This window comes from Zeus faber (genome assembly GCF_960531495.2).
Source record: "Zeus faber genome assembly, chromosome: 5".
NCBI classification, from domain to species: Eukaryota; Metazoa; Chordata; class Actinopteri; order Zeiformes; family Zeidae; genus Zeus; species Zeus faber.
The window spans coordinates 22,522,075-22,540,301 of NC_137192.1; the positions used below are offsets into that span (position 1 = coordinate 22,522,075).

The 18,227-nt window shown below is 42.8% G+C and overlaps 1 protein-coding gene across 1 annotated transcript in view; it reads left to right on the plus strand.

The window, feature by feature from the left end:
- Nucleotides 1-17,395, plus strand: part of lrig2 (leucine-rich repeats and immunoglobulin-like domains 2) — a gene marked incomplete at its 5' end in the record, with an annotated part of 18,925 nt that extends 1,530 nt beyond the window's left edge. The window contains 15 exons of the mRNA XM_080001047.1: nucleotides 1,184-1,327; nucleotides 1,651-1,794; nucleotides 2,405-2,548; nucleotides 2,890-3,033; nucleotides 5,977-6,057; nucleotides 6,875-6,946; nucleotides 7,207-7,275; nucleotides 7,626-7,789; nucleotides 7,962-8,273; nucleotides 9,118-9,399; nucleotides 9,709-10,149; nucleotides 11,962-12,114; nucleotides 13,276-13,416; nucleotides 15,278-15,508; nucleotides 16,459-17,395. Coding sequence (XP_079857173.1) covers nucleotides 1,184-1,327; nucleotides 1,651-1,794; nucleotides 2,405-2,548; nucleotides 2,890-3,033; nucleotides 5,977-6,057; nucleotides 6,875-6,946; nucleotides 7,207-7,275; nucleotides 7,626-7,789; nucleotides 7,962-8,273; nucleotides 9,118-9,399; nucleotides 9,709-10,149; nucleotides 11,962-12,114; nucleotides 13,276-13,416; nucleotides 15,278-15,508; nucleotides 16,459-16,670 — 2,734 coding nt within the window. The 3' untranslated portion in view covers nucleotides 16,671-17,395. The remainder of the gene's footprint in view (nucleotides 1-1,183; nucleotides 1,328-1,650; nucleotides 1,795-2,404; nucleotides 2,549-2,889; nucleotides 3,034-5,976; nucleotides 6,058-6,874; nucleotides 6,947-7,206; nucleotides 7,276-7,625; nucleotides 7,790-7,961; nucleotides 8,274-9,117; nucleotides 9,400-9,708; nucleotides 10,150-11,961; nucleotides 12,115-13,275; nucleotides 13,417-15,277; nucleotides 15,509-16,458) is intronic.
- Between the last annotated feature and the right edge of the window lie 832 nt (nucleotides 17,396-18,227).

Sequence of the window (18,227 nt, forward strand, 5' to 3'; positions counted from 1 at the left end):
ATTTGTTCCCCTTATCCTGTAAGGATCCATGCTACATTGTAAAGCAATCGCTAGGCTTGGGCCAATTTATAATTTAATCGTCTATCGGCGATCGACTCCATCAGTCACGATTGACATTGGTGACAGACGTTTTTATTTATTTATTTATTTTGTTTGTTTGTTTTTGTTTTATTTTTATCCGCCAGGAATATCAGAAAATTGAAACAGTTTAAGTGCAGTTTGCCCGTGTTCTAAAACTGGAGCATAGAGCGGAGGGAGAGGGAGGGAGAGAGTTGGTGGAGGGTCTCCCCCTCTCCACTTAGAGTTGTGGAGTAACCACTGGTGATCGGGTCTCACTTTCCCTTTACAGTCCCGTACAGAGACTACGAGGGGCAGGTGCTCAAAAAAAAAAAAGAAAAGCCACATGGACCCCGAGATTCGGTCCTCGGCATTTGGCGCTCTGGGCAAACGGAACAGCACGGCGGAGCCGCTGTGCGCACATCGCAGGTGCGTCGAGGTGCAACGTTCGTGAGGAATTCCTCATGAATTTATTTTGGCGGGACAATCCGCGACCTCGACGCCCAAGAATGTTAATAGATAAACAAACAAACAAATAAATAAATAAATGGTGTGCCTGATAGAGAAGAGCATTGTAGGGTCCATGGGGAAGGTGCTCAGATCCCCGCCGTACGTACCTGCCGCTCAATATGCAAATCTTGTGAGGATAATATAGCAATATTTAATATAAGCTAATAGAGAAATATTTTGATTTATTTTATTTCCTTGAAAATTAAAATCGTAAACCTAACTCGGAGAAATAGAGCAAGAGTTTTTTTTTTTTTTTTTTTTTTCTCCTCCAGACTGTGTGCACGCAGGCTCCCGTGCCTGTCTTTTTTTGTTTTAGATCTATTTATTTTGTTTGTTTCCTACATGGAAGAAATCAAAATTTTAAACACAGCCCAATTAAGGGACTGTCCCGTCATGTCAGAATTAAAACCCACCCATTTGAAATGGAATCCACTCCATAGCTACGACCCAAAATGCTTATCACATCTTTGCGTTTAAACCCAAGTGCGTTTTAAACCCACCTTTTGACATCTGACTTAGACTTATCATATCTTTATCTTCATATCACCTCAAAGGACACCCTCCTTTATTTATTTTTTTTCAGCTTTAAGCCCATAATGTTGCCACTTCTTTACAGGAATTTGAGTAATAACAAGATCAGCATCCTGGAGCCGGGCTGCTTTGACAACATCTCCAGCTCTCTGCTGGTCCTCAAGCTGAACAGGAACAGAATTGCTTTACTGCCGTCCAAAGTCTTCAGGCTTTCAAACCTGCAGTTCCTGTGAGTAGTTTAAACACAGCACAAACCTAGCACCACCTTGCAGTATTTATTGTTACACGAATGTTGTTGTTACACTAATCTCTGTCGCAATGTAGCTTGAATGTTATTCTCCCTTGTAAGTCGCTTTGGATAAAAGCGTCTGCTAAATGACTAAATGTAAATGTAAATGTTAAAGACAAAACATCAAATAATGATTCCATTCGTCAGCGCACATTTGGAATACCTAGATACCTGGTTTTATTGGTGTTTTCACAAAGCTGACACTCTATTAAATAATTGTTCATTTCATTAGATGATGCATTTTATTGTTATTGCCATTGCAGTGAGCTGAAGCGCAATAAAATCAAGGTTGTGGACAGCCTGACGTTTAAAGGGATGGAGGCCCTGAGGTCGCTGAAGATGCAGAGGAATGGCATCACCAAGCTCATGGACGGGGCCTTTTTCGGACTGAAGAACATAGAAGAACTGTGAGTCGGGTTTTACGGCCCTGTCATCAAAATGCGTTATGTATATTGGGGTCGTTTGTTAGTGTTGGGTTTGAAACATAACTGCATTTGAAGAATGCTAAATTACAGGCAATCAATTCTCTCTCCTTTCAAAGGAGCATTATTCAAGGATTGCTGAAAACACTGAATGCAATTGTTTCAATATGAATGCTGTGTTTTCAAAATTACAAAATACAACTAATTGACAACCATATAATAACTTTTAAGGATTTTCATTTGGATATTTTTGCAGAATATGGTTTCACTTCCTTGTGGGATATTTATATCTTGTTACAAATAAAACGGGAAGCTCATCATACAACAACTATATAAATAATGTATCTATATGTTACCAAAAAAGTATGTCTAGCATCTTATCAATTATTAAATTGTATGTTAGATTTGAATCAAATAGAATTAAATCTTTTTTCAGAGCTGCCAAACCAGCTTACAGCAAGCCAAAATCACATTCCTGCTGCGCAACTTAATTACAGTTTGTTATATTGGTCTTGTCTGTCATAAAAAAGTGTTTGCTGTTATCGCGGCAAAGTTGTTTTTTTTCCTGTTCCCTTCATCTTTCTTTGTATTCCAGGGAGCTGGAGCACAACAACCTGACTGAGGTCAACAAAGGCTGGCTGTATGGCCTGCACATGCTGCGAGTCCTGCAGGTCAGCCAAAACACCATCGGCATCATCCGACCAGACGCCTGGGAGTTCTGCCAAAAGCTGGAACAACTGTGAGTGTGTTTCGATTCACAGCTTAGATTCCCAAGCCGCCAAAACGCCCCACTTTCCTCTTATCAGCCTTCAGGCGCTGAAACTTCTTCTCTCCACTTTGAGGATACACTCTGTTATCTCGCACTCTGCTGCGAGTGATTCAATATGTCGAGTATCCAGAGCTGATTCAGTGTTTACTTGTGGCTGGTCGGTCTATATTTAAAAGTGCTTCTGTTAAATTCTAATTTTGTGTTTCCATTTTATTAGAGTGGTCTTCAGCTATGTACACTGTAAGGTTTTATTAAATGAGAACAGACTTTGAACCGGTTTCGCTTCTCTCCGTGGCTCCGGCCTCCTGCAGAGATCTGTCCTTTAACCACCTGACTCGGCTGGAGGAGACGGCCTTCTTGGGGTTGGGTCTCCTGGAGAGCCTGAACCTGGGAGATAACTCTATCAGCCACCTGGGGGAGGGAGTGTTCGGCAGCTTGGCAAGCCTCCGCACCCTGTAAGCACAGAACATTTATTTTTTTTTATCGTATTTTTTTCAAGTGGCGGTCCATAAGATGGTCAGTGTTGGCTGGATTACACAACGCAGACCCCAGAATTCCATTCAGAACTGCAATGTTGTTTTGTTCTTTTGTTTTGATTTCCTGGTCACTTGAGGTGGTTGAGGTGGTCGCTTGATGGCTTTTTTGTGAATGTTAACCCATATCAACATTTTACTGACCACAACAAGCTACTCTGGTTCACTGCAGCTGCCTTTCACTTTCCTCACCGACAACAACAACAACAGTGGAAAAAGCATAGAGCAGCACAGACGTAGCACAAATACATGAATGGTTGTTTCTTAAATGCCAGCTAAATAAAGTATAAAATATGGGATTTTTAAACACAACAATAGTGACACGTTGAATTTGCTTGCAGTACAGCTGCAACGATCCACCACACCCAGAACCTAACAAATCATTTAAATTTAATTTCAGCCGCTGAATGAATCCTTACCCATGTTATATTTTAACCCTTTTAACGCAATACTTTTGCAGATTGCCACTTTAAGTGAACTAATGGTTTGTGTCATACTAATATTATGGCACTCTAACTACGTAACGCACAACTATGTTTGAACTTCTCCTTGGTGCTTTCCATTCTGATGAAGTCTGCCACCCAAAGTAGGTTTTGCTTTTCTTTTTACCTTCGTCGTGTGATTTCGACCATGTCTTTAGCCCATTTAGTGATAAATCCTCTTGTAGTTTGTAGATTGTCTCACTGCAGTCACAGTAGAAACCAACACGGTCTTTAGTCCAAATCTTTAGTACTGTTCTATATGGCGTGAACAAATCCAGCTTTTCCTCCATGAAATTGTTATGGTATAGACCATTAAGTCATTACCCGCCACTTGGTTGTTGTGTTCATATTGTTCATAGTATGATTTGTAGTGTTAATGTATTAAAATATTTTAGATTGAAGTGTCTTCTATACAGGTAAGAGCAGGTGTCTTGTAATACTATCATGTCTGAAATATGAAATGGAAGTTTGGTCTGATATCGTTTGCATCATTACTAGGGGTGCAACGGATCACAAAACTCACAGTTCGGATCATATCACAGTTTTGAGTCACGGATCGGATCATTTTTCGGATCAGCAAAAAAAAGGGGGGGGGGGAGACAAATATAACTTTGCCTTTCATTTATTCTGTAAAACACTGAAAGCAAGGACCTTTTGCCCATGGGCTTAAATTAAAACAACATTCAAGATGTCCAATGTTTAAATAAAATCTTAAAATATATAAAATATTTACTACTCAATTGTTAATTTAAAGTGAAGCACGCATGATACCATCTTCCTTTAAACATGGCAGTGAGTGGAAAAATATTAGATTTTTTCCCCAGTAACTGAATTTTATTCCAGTATGGTGTTCGATGTCTCACGTTTAAAACAAACTAAATTTAATGAGAATCGGACATTCCCATTTAATCGACTTACAGTGGATTTTGTAGAGTAGTCAAGTGTCAATTTCTCAATAAGTCACTTAGAGTCCAGTCACTTTAAATAATTATAAATAATGTTATTTTTTAGTAGCGGAATAAATATAAACAATATTTCATACAATTTCATAGATAAGAGTAATGCTTGGGAGTCGTAGGATCCGTCTCTTTTCAGTGAGCTGGATCATCCTGCTGACTGAAAAGGGATGAAATTTTCAGCCTGCTCTGTACATTCTTCTCTAATCAGACTTTTTTTCCTAATTTTACTCATATCCCAGCATCATGTTCCATTTAACTTTATTATGTTATCTTTGATAAAACAGTCCAAATCAAATCCTTAACGTTAACTACTCTTATGGAGTGCGTACCAGTCTCTGTTCTGTCCTGTCAAGTGGACATATATAAATGATCATTTTATTGAATTCACACTTTTGTTAAATTATTAGAAGGCACAATTGCACTCCAGCTGAGCTCCGGCTCCTGCGCCTCGGGCTTCGGTTTTTCACTATACTGTTAAATTTTGCAATTGATCCACGGTTCACATGCGTGCCAAGCCGTAGGGGCCGATCCTTGCGGATCAGCTACGTTCTGTTACACCACTAATGATTACTATTAATGATTTGTATTGTAATGAAGAAGAAGAATCTTTATTGGTCACACAACACACCACACTACAACATATGCATATATACACACACACACGCGTAATAATGAATAACTATATTGATTTAAACTATATTACAATGTAGTTGAGTACCCTCAAGTCCATTTGTGTTCTATACAATGGAATTTTGATTACTAAGCAGATATTGTGCTTTTTAAACCAATTATTATGTAAAATGAACCTTGGGTTACCATGATAATTAAACCTTCCAATGGCCCAGGCCCTGTTCAGAGAGAGAGAGTGGCTCCCTGCAGCATGGGAAGCCATTAGATTGGCTTAATTAAGCAAATCTGTCCTCGTCAGAAAATGTATCCGAGAAGCAGAAGTGGTGGTGAGAGAGGAAGTTGGAACTCATTAATTAGTTCTGAAAAGGCATTGAACTGCGAAGAGAGGGTGTGTGTATGGGGTGGTAAGAGTTGGGGGTCAGCACATTGAAGTTAGAGGGGGGCCGGGGCCCCTTATGAAGCACCCGGGCATGAGGAAGGACAAAGAAAAGGGCCCGTTACCCCTCTTATGACTGTTATTGTGGGACCACAATATTATTTGAGCAGATCGCAATTTGAATTTCATTTGAATTTTTTCGCTAGATTCCAACTCCAATCATGTTTCCATGGAAAATTTAAGGGGGAAACTAATTTTAGAGATGTTGCAATAATTGCAACGCGACAGCCCCGAGCAGTGCCAGTGTCCCATCAGGGTACCGGCATAACCATTGTTATCAGTACAGACGACTGCAGTGGAGCAGTCTTGCTCCCCTCTTGTCGTCTGATCTCAACACATCTCCTCTTCTGCATTTCAGAGATATTCGCAATAATGAGATCTCATGGGCCATTGAGGACTCCATTGGTGTGTTTGATGGCATGAAGAAGCTCCACTCACTGTAAGTCCGATTGGTAGAGTGTTTGGTAGACAACGTGTCTAAATTTATATTTAAACAAAAAATACTAAATTAAAAGTACTTATGTACTTTACTGTAGCGCTTCATCTAAATTCCCGGCCATAAAAAGTATTTTCTAGGCCTAAGCTAGGGCAAAAACATGTTTTGTCTATTCTATTTTTACTTGGAAATCACGTAAGCCGTTTTTTCAAGTCGATCGACCCGAGTGATTGGCTTCAGAATTTTTTTGAATATATCCGGTTTTGAGTAGTTTGCCGTAGCTGTTCTTCCAATACTTGATGAATTCAGAGGATTCTGACTTCAATGTCACAAGGGATGACTCCCAATAAGGCTTGGGCGATCGTGCAAATTTCCAATCAACGATCGCTGGGGGCCGCTGATCGCCAATTGACGCTTTTCATTTTCCTTTTCCATACAAGTAAGAAAATAAAATAAATCTAATTCTTTCTCTATAAGATTGTATTATATATGCTATATTACAATCACAAGATTTGCATATAGAGCGGGGAAGTGAGATCCGATCACAGGTCTGAGCAGAGTGGGAGAGCCTCCTTCCCCTATCTCCCTCGCCCTCCAATTTCAGAACACAGTAAACTGCACTGTGCGATTGATTGACGATTTAATCGTAAATCTGCCGAGGCCTACTTCCCAGGGATCGAAAAAATAAGGTTTAGGTAAAAGGAAAAAATACCAGATTTTTTTACTTTAAGAATAACCTTATAATATTTAACTTACCAAAAAACATTTTTTCCCCAACCATTTTCATGAGCATCATATGACCTAATATTTTATCCTCCAGGATTCTACAGCGGAACAAGATCAAATCGATCACAAAGAAAGCCTTTGAGGGCTTGGAAGAGCTTGAGCACCTGTGAGTAAAAACCGTGCACCCCCTCTGTCCACTGGCCGTGCTTGTGTATCAGAAAGATCAGCAGTTATTCCTGAATTATCCCAGATAGCCGAGGGCTTTTACTGTCTTTACTGTCTATCTCGACCATCTATTGAAGTGCTGATCCATCTTGTGCGGGTGAAATGCGATGCAGGTTATTTTTTTTATTTATAGATGCATATTCTATCATATCATATCACACACCACAGGAGAGTCTAATCTATATTTCCGCCCGCCCACAGGGATCTGAGCAAGAATGGCATCATGTCGATACATCCAGAGGCTTTGTCACACCTGAAGCTGAAAGTATTGTGAGTAGACACAGCAAGCATTTGGAAGCTCATGTAAACACACTCAGGGAAGCGCATCTTAATATCACTTGTCAGACTTACTCGCTATTAGCTGTTAGCATTAAAACACAGTCATTGCAATTCAAGGAGCATTGTGTTTGAAGCACATGATAAGAAGTTCTAAGCTGTCTGAATGTCAGAAACATCTCGTGTGTATTGAGGAGAGCAATACTTTAGTGATTTTAGGTATAGGGCTAGGTTTGCATTTTTATTTATTTATATTTAACCCAGCCCTAGGGTGTATCGCCTGTTTACTTCCTCCGATTGGACATCAGCATGACTTGACATTTCATTCTCGGGCCCCCTCCCAGTGTTCTGAACACCAGCAGCCTGCTGTGCGACTGCCAGCTGCAGTGGCTTGGCCCGTGGCTGACCGACAGCACTTTCCATCAGTCTGTGTCGGCCGTGTGCGCCCACCCAACCGGCCTACTAGGCCGGCATGTCCTGTCTGTCAGCGCCGAGGAGTTTGTTTGTGGTCAGTGGTAGTCTGTGTTCTGTTGTGACAATTGTTGATATGAAAAAGGTTGTGAATTGCGGATCTAGTCAATATATGCACAAATCACACTTCACACGAACAGAAATTTTGATTAACTTTGTCAGAACCAAAATTCATATCAACCTGTAATCCCTTCCCTGCTCCGCCACAGATGACTTCCCCAAGCCCCGGATCACGGCTCACCCGGAGACTTCGGTAGCACTGCGGGGGAACAACGTGACGCTGAGCTGCATCGCCTCTAGCAGCAGCGACTCGCCCATGACCACGGCCTGGCGCAAGGACGGAGAGGTCCTGTACGACGGTGAGGTGCAGAACTATGCCCGCTACCAGGAGGGGGAGCTCATCTATACCACCATGCTTTACCTGCTAAACGTCAACTTTACCGACGAGGGATGCTACCAGTGCGTGGTCACTAACCACTTCGGCTCCAACTACTCCAACCGGGCCAAGCTCACTGTCAACGGTGAGGAATGTAAAAATGAGTCAAGTTCTTTTGCATTAGTCAACATTTCTGATGTTATGAAACCCTAAAGCTTGCTCAATAGTCAGTGCAAGCGAGCCGTGCGTCTCATGGCGTTCACGCGCTACCAGAGAGCACGAGCATTATAGTTCTTGATTGTCGTGTAGATGCTGTGGCGATATTCTCATGAATGACGGGACACTGTGCACAAACGACCAGGGGAAACTGAAAGAACTGCTGTAAACATTATAAATAAGTTGTGAGGGAAGGATCTAAATAACTAGAGCAGTAAAATAAAAATATTAATTTAAAAAAAGTATTAAATGTATGTTTTTTTGGAGTGAGTGCAGGTATTTTAATATAAAGTCTTTTTTTTGCACATTTTCGGTGTAAACATTATGAAAAAGTCCGTTATCTCCTTCCATGAATCGTGCATAGATGGATCGTATAGATTCTACCTGCGGACCTCTTTGCACAACCTTCCTTCGGAACGTGACCAACTGCAATTACCTGAAGCAAAAATCCCAAAATTGGGAGGTGTGCGCCCGCATGCCAAATCGTTGTGTGGTGTTGTCGACAGCGCCGCAATGACGTCATTTATTGCTGCTATATAGGAGCCTTAAGCCTACCACTGAACCTAATATCTACCTTCATACTTACCTGGTATGCTTACCAGCTCTAGATTACCAATAAACTTGACTTCATTAACTTTAATTATTATTGGCACTTTATTTTTTGCCAAGCAACTTCCACTAAGTGTATTAGTGAACAGTGTTACTGGGTTAGCTTTTCATAACGAGTGACAGAAACTAGCACTAACAGATATGTCTTCCCCCTTGTATTCCAGAGTTGCCGTCCTTCCTCAAAACGCCTATGGACCTGACGATCCGCACCGGGACGATGGCCCGACTAGAGTGCGCTGCCGAGGGCCACCCTTCACCCCAAATCGCCTGGCAGAAGGACGGCGGCACCGACTTCCCCGCCGCCCGCGAGCGGCGGATGCACGTGATGCCCGACGACGACATCTTCTTCATCGCCAACGTGAAGACGGAGGACATGGGCGTGTACAGTTGCACCGCCCAGAACGCCGCGGGGACATTATCGGCGAATGCCACGCTCACCGTGCTGGGTGAGTGGCCAACCTGACCAGCTTCTGCTTTGGACCGCTACGTGTCCATGGACCCCAGTTTGGGAACCCCCAAACTAAACCACATAGAGTACATTTTTCTGTAGAGACCTACATTTGTCGCAATTCACTGCCAAGCAATCAATGCCTTTCAAAAACAAGAGTTTTTTCAATTTCAAGCCATACGATCTTGATTCCTCCATTAATTTCTCAATTTTTGGTGGTTTTCCATTTGAGTGTTTTGGGGTAAGTGTGACAGTTACGTTTGAAATTACTGTAATTTTGAATTGAACCACCCTACTCCTTCTGCAGAAACGCCGTCCTTCATGCGACCTCTGGAAGACAGAACAGTGGCCCGTGGTGAGACCGCCGTGCTGCAGTGCATCGCCGGGGGAAGCCCCGCCCCCCGCCTTAACTGGACCAAGGACGACGGCCCCCTGGTGCTGACGGAACGCCACTTCTTCGCTGCTGCCAACCAGCTCCTCATCATCGTTGATGCAGGGCCGGCGGATGCAGGGAAGTACACCTGCATCATGTCCAACACACTTGGCACAGAGCGCGGCCACATCTACCTTAGCGTGTCGCCCTCGCCCAACTGTGAAACGGGCGCCAGCTACGACCAGGATGGCTGGACCACGGTGGGCATCGTGGTGATCGTGGTGGTGTGCTGCGTGGTGGGAACCTCGCTGGTCTGGGTCATCGTCATCTATCACATGCGCAGGAAGAGTGAGGACTACAGTATCACCAACACGGGTGAGTGCAGAACACACCAAACCCAACCAACTTAATATTAACTCACCTAATGAGAAGGCTGATGTTGCATGGCCGACACCAAATGCTTAATGTCTGGCTGAGGCAAAGGGGTTTTCGATCCAGCTGCACTGCACATCTGGGATGGGGATGTATTTGCGCAGCTTGGTCCTCAAACCGTGTAGGTGCTCTTTGGCATGATTGATCACAGTGACAGGAAGCCGCATTTCTTCCTTTGTCAAAAAATCTGACAGCTTCTCAAACGAGTCAAAGTTTGACCGCTCAGCATCGCCTGGCCCACATCTCCATTTTCCATAAAAACGACTCTCTCTGCCATCTCGTCAATCCTGCGTCTGACCTCGTTATCAGACAATGAGATGAGGTGGATTGGCTTGCACGCCTTCTCTCCCGACATGACCCCACGATCACTTTTGTGGCAGGAAGCCGATCGTATACGGCTTACCAGGCTTGGCTATGAGTCGGACGACCTGATAGGACGCTTCAACTGCCTTTGTGTTCACAGTGCCCACACGTGACGTTTGCTCCTTGAGTTTATTATCGAATAATTCCAGCGGCTTGGACATGTCTTGTTGGTGTTTTGTCTCGAGGTGACGGCACAGTTTACATGGCTTCAGAGCTACGTTTGATAAAACCTCTGAACACATAAGTTCCTATCTATCAGTGATGATGCATTTTTGAAGGTTTTCAAGAAAAAATACCATGAAATTATTTTTTTTTTTTTTTCGTTCAAAAACTATTTTATAATTAAGATTTTTTTTATTAATTTTTCTATAAAATCTGTGTTTTGCCCATGATTTTGGCGGACCACTTGCAATATCCTGTGACCCACCAGTTGACCGGCTGATTAATTGGGCCAATACTTGGGCATTTTGAGGTCATCGGCATCGGCTAATACCTGTGCTCACAAGGCCGATTTTGAAAAAATGTAATAAAAAATAAATGTCTGCTGACTAGTGTCGTCAAAAATATGGATTTTCCTATACGTATCGATTCTGAATATTTGAAACTGTTTCGATGCACGTTTTCTGCACAGCGGAGTGCAGATCACGGGCGCCTGATGCACAGCATGGCGGGCGTCCCGATGTGTTCGGATTTCGAAAAATCTGTCACCTCCATGGCCATTCACGGTTCAAAAAAAAATTTTTTACGAAGTTTAGTTTTTTGATAACCTGTGGACGTTTAAGTTGATGATTTTTTTTTTTTTTTTAAATAAGTGCACTGCAGAGTCAATGCGCATAATAACATTAGTGTTAAATAAATTAAACATGTTTATTTTATCAGATGCAAAAAAATCAACATCATTATATATCGGCCCCCCGGCTCTCTAAATATCGGTATAGGCATCGGCCATTGAAAAACCCATGTCGGTTGACTACTACTGGAAGGTGTATTTCCCTCATTTTACAGGAGCTAGGCTAGTGGCTTCCCTCTTGTGTCCCTATCTCGCTACTGGAAACACTGGGATGAAATTGGTATTGATCTTCTGGTCTGAATCCCTGGATTCATATCACATCATGTCATATCATATATCACAGACTGATGTGCTGTGATATGAAGAAGAACTATATAGCTAATACACTTTTATAATTCTATAACCTACAAACATTTGTATCTGCAGCTATGACCAGCATTGTGCAAATGACTTTAAGGAATTCAGCAATATGTGACAACAGCACGATAATTAATACATTTGCCATAAAATCCTCTCATCTGTGGGGATATCTGTGAGGATTTGGAAACTATAAAATTATGCCACTGACTTTTGGGGGGACACCCATTTTCTGACTCTTTCAGATGAAATGAATTTGCCGGCAGACATCCCCAGCTACCTGTCCTCGCAGGGCACCCTGTCGGAGCCCCAGGAGGGATACAGCAACTCTGAGGCCGGCAGCCACCAGCAGCTCATGCCTCCGCTCTCCAATGGATATGTGCACAAGGGCACAGACGGTGGGTAAACACCAGATTTTCCTCAGAACGATTCTTTACTTTATCACATTATCTATTAGAAATGAGAGGCCAGGGGAAGAATCTAGCAAGATATCCATGTAAATTCTGGTATTTGTTTGTTTTAACTCAAAATTGCTACCAACTTTTTTTTTGCATTAACAATTATTGGTTTCCAGCACTACAAAAAAGTATATATTATTTTGTATTCTGTGACACTGGCTGGCAAATCACGAATGTGTTGCCTTGTCTTGCTTGGTTGTTTTGGTTTCTCCTGGGAATTCTGTCTTCAGATAAGAACCATTTATTAACCAACTAAACGACCGAAAACCTTTTTATTTTTTTCTAAATTCTTTTCTGTTCTAAACCTTCCGAAAACTGTCTTCTAAAATAGCCTATTTAAAACGTTAAAAATAAAATAAAAAACGAACTGTACTGTTTTCCAAATGAGAGAGGGAGCACTGTGCGCTTCAGGGATTTCGCTTTCTCACTTTGCGTGGTTGAAAATGGCAACTTCACTTAAGATTTGGAGGGTCTCACAAACCCCGTGGTGCAATGAAAGCGATGAACGGTCCCATGAATCGGAATGAAAGACGCCTCGGCCGGCGCGTGTGGGGGCACGGGCGCACCTCCGCCTGGTCCGTCGGGCGTATATTTACTCATTTTTATATTTATTATTTATTGCCTCATTTATTCATTTCACGATTTATTTGATCGGCATATTTTTATGTATTATATAATTTTTATTTGCATGCTACCTCCACATACATCCTCTTTGTGCGTGCAAGTGAATGGGCCTGTGAATGTGTCGCTCTGTGCGTTGCTGCTCCTCCGTCTGTCACCTTCTGGCATTGGGGTGTGGACCGAGATTGCACCGGTCGTCCTTTCCTATCTGTTCCGGCATTATCATGGCGTGTGTGAAAAGGGGCAAGACGAAAATGTTCCGGAATGTAGCTGCATGTCTGAATTGTGAAACTCACTTTCGGTGCCTGAAAGGTTATCCCAGTAATTTACTAGTAACTATGTGTGAAAAGGGCTTAACAATGGCATAGCTGTCAGTGCAGAAAAAAAATACATACGTTTAAATCTAAAATCGAATCGTGAGCTTAAAATAAAAAGTCAAATCGAATCGTGACACCCCTATGCATCACAATGTTTGTCCAGGTGTGTGTTATGGCGACACGGGCAGCGAGGTGGACACGGAGGGGGGCGGCATGCTACACTGCAGGGTGGGCTCGCTCTTCACTGGGAGGAGCAGCTTCCACCCGGGGGAGCCTCGGGAAGGCCCGGCTGGGGCCCCTTCAGGTCAGTGCGTCTTTACTTTACTGTATTCCAAGGTCTTACTAGATTTTTATTTATGAATTTTTTGACTTGTGATTTCCGTGTTTTTATTTATTTATTTATTTATTTATTTTAATGTTAACATTTAAACTCATTATTATCCTGGGGTTACATGCGGAGGGTCCACAAGCAAAATGTGTTCTTTATATTTTTTATTTGTTTGTTATACATTTATATATAATTATTATTATTATTATTTTTTCTTCACAAAAAATGCTCACCCTCTCTAATCTCAAACGTATATATTTTTTAGGGGAATCCTCAGATAGTGCCTAATCTGACATGCGGGCCTTGTTATAAATAGGGAACCACCCCAAATTTTTCAGAGATACAATTAAAATACTTTTTAGCATCTTCATGCAAAATTCTAATATACACTGATCAGCCACAACATTAAAACCACCACTAATAACCGCTAATATTGTGTAGCTCCCCCTCGTGCCGCCTAAACAGCTCTGACCCATGGAGGCATGGACTCCACAAGAGCTCTGAAGGTGTCCTGTGGTATCTGGCACCAAGACGTTAGCAGCAGATCCTTCAAGTCCTGTAAGTTCTGAAGTGGGGCCCCCATGGATCGGGCTTGTTGTTCCAGCCCATGGGCTCATTCAATGAGCCCATGGGCGCCCATGACCCTGTCGCCTGTTCACTTATTGTCCTTCCTTGGACTACTTTTGGTAGGTACCAACCACTGCATACCGGGAACACCCCACAAGACCTGCCGTTTTGGAGATGCTTTGACCCAGTCGTCTAGCCATAACAAGTTGGCCCTTGTCAAATTGGCTCAGATCCTTACGCTTGCCCATTTTTCCTGCTTCCAACACATCAACTTCAACGACTGACTGTTCACTTGCTGCCTAATATATCCCACCCCTTGACAAGTACCATTGGAATGAGATGTTCCATGTTATTAGTGGTTTTAATGTTGTGGCTGGTCGATGTACATCTACCCATAAAGCAACGTTGTCTTTATTTTTTAACCAACATTACCTTTGCTGGACCTGGGGTCATCCTACAATAGCACATGGCTCTTATAGGCTAACTGTGAAACTCAGTCCTTGCTCTTAAATTAGGCTCTGGAATGTTCCCTCTTTGTCCTATTTTATTCCAATTGTGTAAGTCTAATGTTTACCAAGTCTCCTGGTGCATATATTCACATCAAACCAATAATATGTGATTCATTTGCCAAAGACCTCGACTTTCACTTCGCCAGAACAGGAGCGTGCATGCTCTCCCTTCCTCTAGCTGTAGTTTACAGTCAGCAAGAACAATGCCTGCTCTCCAAAACATGATATTAAATAGATTTATACAAGTAATTACTGAACATGTAGTTCACCAGACGTGAGACAAGATCGTACTCTTTCCAGTTAGACCAGGCTTGCCTCATCTTGTTTGAAAATCTTTTAAGGAGTATTTGCTACATACACCACATATAGTTTATTAACATACCGTAACCTACTGTAGGGCTGTACGCTATATAGATATAGAATCAAAATCTTGATGAGGCTTGTTTATAATTATGAGGTTGTCGTGATTTATAGCAAAATCGTTTTAAGGCTGCATTACAATAACGTCATGCAATTTTCTGAACGTCATTGACTGTTTGTAGCTGTTCAAAGCAGTGTCTCTACCTGCTCCTTTATAATATCCAGCACTAATGGTTTCTCTAATATTTATTGTGTGTAAATATAACTTGTAACTATGACTTTGTCAGCATCGACCAGCCCAGTGCACTGTCTTATCATCCCACCTCTCTCCCCCGTGTTAAACCTTCACTACGACAATAAAAAAAAGATGAAAGTTTTGTGTTTTGCGTGCTTGCCTGCAGGGGGGGCCGGTCCACTGGTCATCTGCTCAGACTGCTACGACAACGCCAACATCTACTCTCGCACACGGGAGTACTGCCCCTACGCCTACCTGGGGGAGGAGGAGCTGCCGGGCCACAAGGAGTCGGACGCCACGCTGGAGAGCCTGATCGCCAACCAGGACGCCTCCGTCTTCCTCCCCTCACGCGACGAGCGGCTGAGTGCGCACGTCGCATCGGAGCGCTGCTCTAACGGTAGGGACGGGCCTCACCGCCTCTCTCTCTCCTACTCGGCTGTGTTTCTTCCCTGAAAGAAACTGAAAACAAGAGTATCTGGAATATATTTTTCTCATTTTCTTTAATCACCACATTGAATGGACTCCCATGTTGACACGGTCGTTGCTTCATCATTTGTTTAAATGAAAAATAATAATAATGACTTAGCTCAAGGGTTCCCAAACTGGAGTCTGCGGCCCCCGAGGTACGGTGTCTACAGGTTCTTAAAAATTCTTGCGATGTCCTTAATTCAGTTTACCAAATATTAGGCATTCAGGACATCATTTCAACATTTTGTCTGATTTCATTTGTTTTTGTCTAAATTGGTAAAGTTCTTATAATTCAGTCAACATTTCTGGTGTTATAAAACCAGTCTTGAATATTGTCTCAAAAAGGTCATAAAGTATAAAATGTCACCGTGGACACAAAAAGAAAAGTTGTAGGTACTTTGTCTGCCTGTCATACACTGTTGCTAAATTTGGCTTCACAAATATAACATTGAATTTAAACCCCACACTCATAAGTGAAGGTCAGTGTAAAAAATAATTATTATTTCAGACATGAAACAGTATCCTCGGAGATTCTCTTGGAATCTGCACATAAATAATATATTTTAATTTATTTCATCTTTGTTTGTTTTTGCTGCCAAACCTGTTTATGTAAGAAAATGCAGAAACTGATTCCATATCACGAATCGAAACACTAGTCAGTGGTTCAGGTTCAATTAAATTTATGTGGCTACAGCACTTAAATTAAATTGCAGCGTGTTTATTAGATATTAATTATAAAATATAAATGTAGCCCACAAAGGGGATGTCAGATTGCTGAGTTAATCCACGCATTTTGTCTTTCAGAATATAGAATCGAATCAAAGGATCTCATCGGGTGCTGATGCTCTGCTAGTGATGTCTTGTTGTGTTTCCGTACAGACGCCCCCTCCAGGTCGTTCTGGGAGGACGGGGTTGACTCTGCGACGAGGCCCCAGCTCGCAGCGCCTCAGAGCCCAATGACTGTCCACCGGACGCCCCCGGCCGCCGAGCCGGGCGGCTGCGGGGCCGACTGCTTCCCCGGCCGCTGCACGCACGACCACAGAAGTGCCTCCCACAGGACTAACCCTCAGGAACCTCCCACGCCCACATAGATCCCTGCCCCCCACCCGCCTAGTTGCTCATCCCCCTCCCACGCCTCCACCCACTACCTCCAAAGAGACTCCTCACTCTGCCAAAGATGCTCTCTTATGTTTACAGGAAGTGCACGCTTTTATTTTGGAAAAAGGGCGGGGCGGGGGGCGATCGAGAGGAAAAACAAACTTCTGGTGGTTCGGGTTCTCCGAACCCCCCGCCCCCACCCTCCACACCCCCATCCCGACACTCCCTCTTCACCTCCCCCCTCCAGAGAAAGCTATGAATGTATGCTTTGAAGAGCCATGTTGGATGTTGCCGCGGGCGCACGAGTCAAGACGTCTTACAGCGGGGGGGCGGGGCGGGGCGGAAGTAGCCGAACAGTGCCCCCCAGTGGCAATCTGAAACACTCCCACTCAGTCAGTGTCGGAGCAGCCAGTGAGACTGCCTTGCTTGTTCCTACGCAATATGGAAATGAATGGAATTTGATATTTTGGAATCATAATTCCAGGTCTGGATAAGTGCGGAAGGGGGAAGGTTTAAAAAAACAAAAAAAAACAATAAAAAAAAAAAAACAAAATAATAGCATACATACTCAGAATGTAACACATATAACTTACACAGCTGGACTTGAAATCATTTATTTGCATTTTAAACATTATGCTATTGGCACTCCGAGGTGTCAGATGCGGTCTGAAGAATCTACAGAGGAGTCATTTGAGAAGAAATTTGAGTCTGGAAAAGTCTGGAATTAAAAGAAAGGAGGAGGAGGAGGAGGGGGGGGGGGAGAGAGAGAGAACCCCGAAAACGTACATAACGAACCCTGAAGTCGGGGAGTTTGAAGTTTCACCGTGGGGAACACGCTCGGTTCCCTCACCAGCAGTTTGTGGTCGCTCTACATTCCCATCGCCGTCACCGTTGACTTTCTTGGGCCGTCGGCCCGTTATGCAAACTCTACAGACTGTGATGTTATACATATATAAATATTATCCTGTATCATTCCTCGCCTTCCATCGCTTTGATTCCACGTCGAAAAGCTTGTGTACATTTGTTTTCGGTGAGAAGATCGTTTTTTATATTGTCCGTTACAATTTGGAAGGGCCGTCCGTACACTGTAAAAAAAAAAAAAAAAAAAGTAAAACGGGGCACCCACGTTCAGAAATTAAGTGGAGATGGGGCCGATCCATTATCGGTATCGGTGCCGGTACGGACGTCGTTCACTCATTGGATATCGCACGGACGTCGCCGAAAATGAGGTGATATTTTTAAATTGACTGAAAATAGCCAGTTTCAGTTCTTTTAAGAACTGATTATTTTAAATTGAGTCAAGTTAGAAATGTCGCTAAAATGTTTGGTTGGTTTACTTTTTTCAGTGATATGGGTTGGCGGTGTATTTTGTTCTCTGTAATTCTTCCTGTGTACATAAATCCATATACGCACGAAGAATTGCACACGTACAAAAAGAAACATTAAATTAACCACCGTCCGAGGGTACAACACTTACAACGTTTGCACATTCGACAAAAAAGACAATCTTGGTTTTTATTTTCTATTTGTGAGGGTCATACCTCCCATGG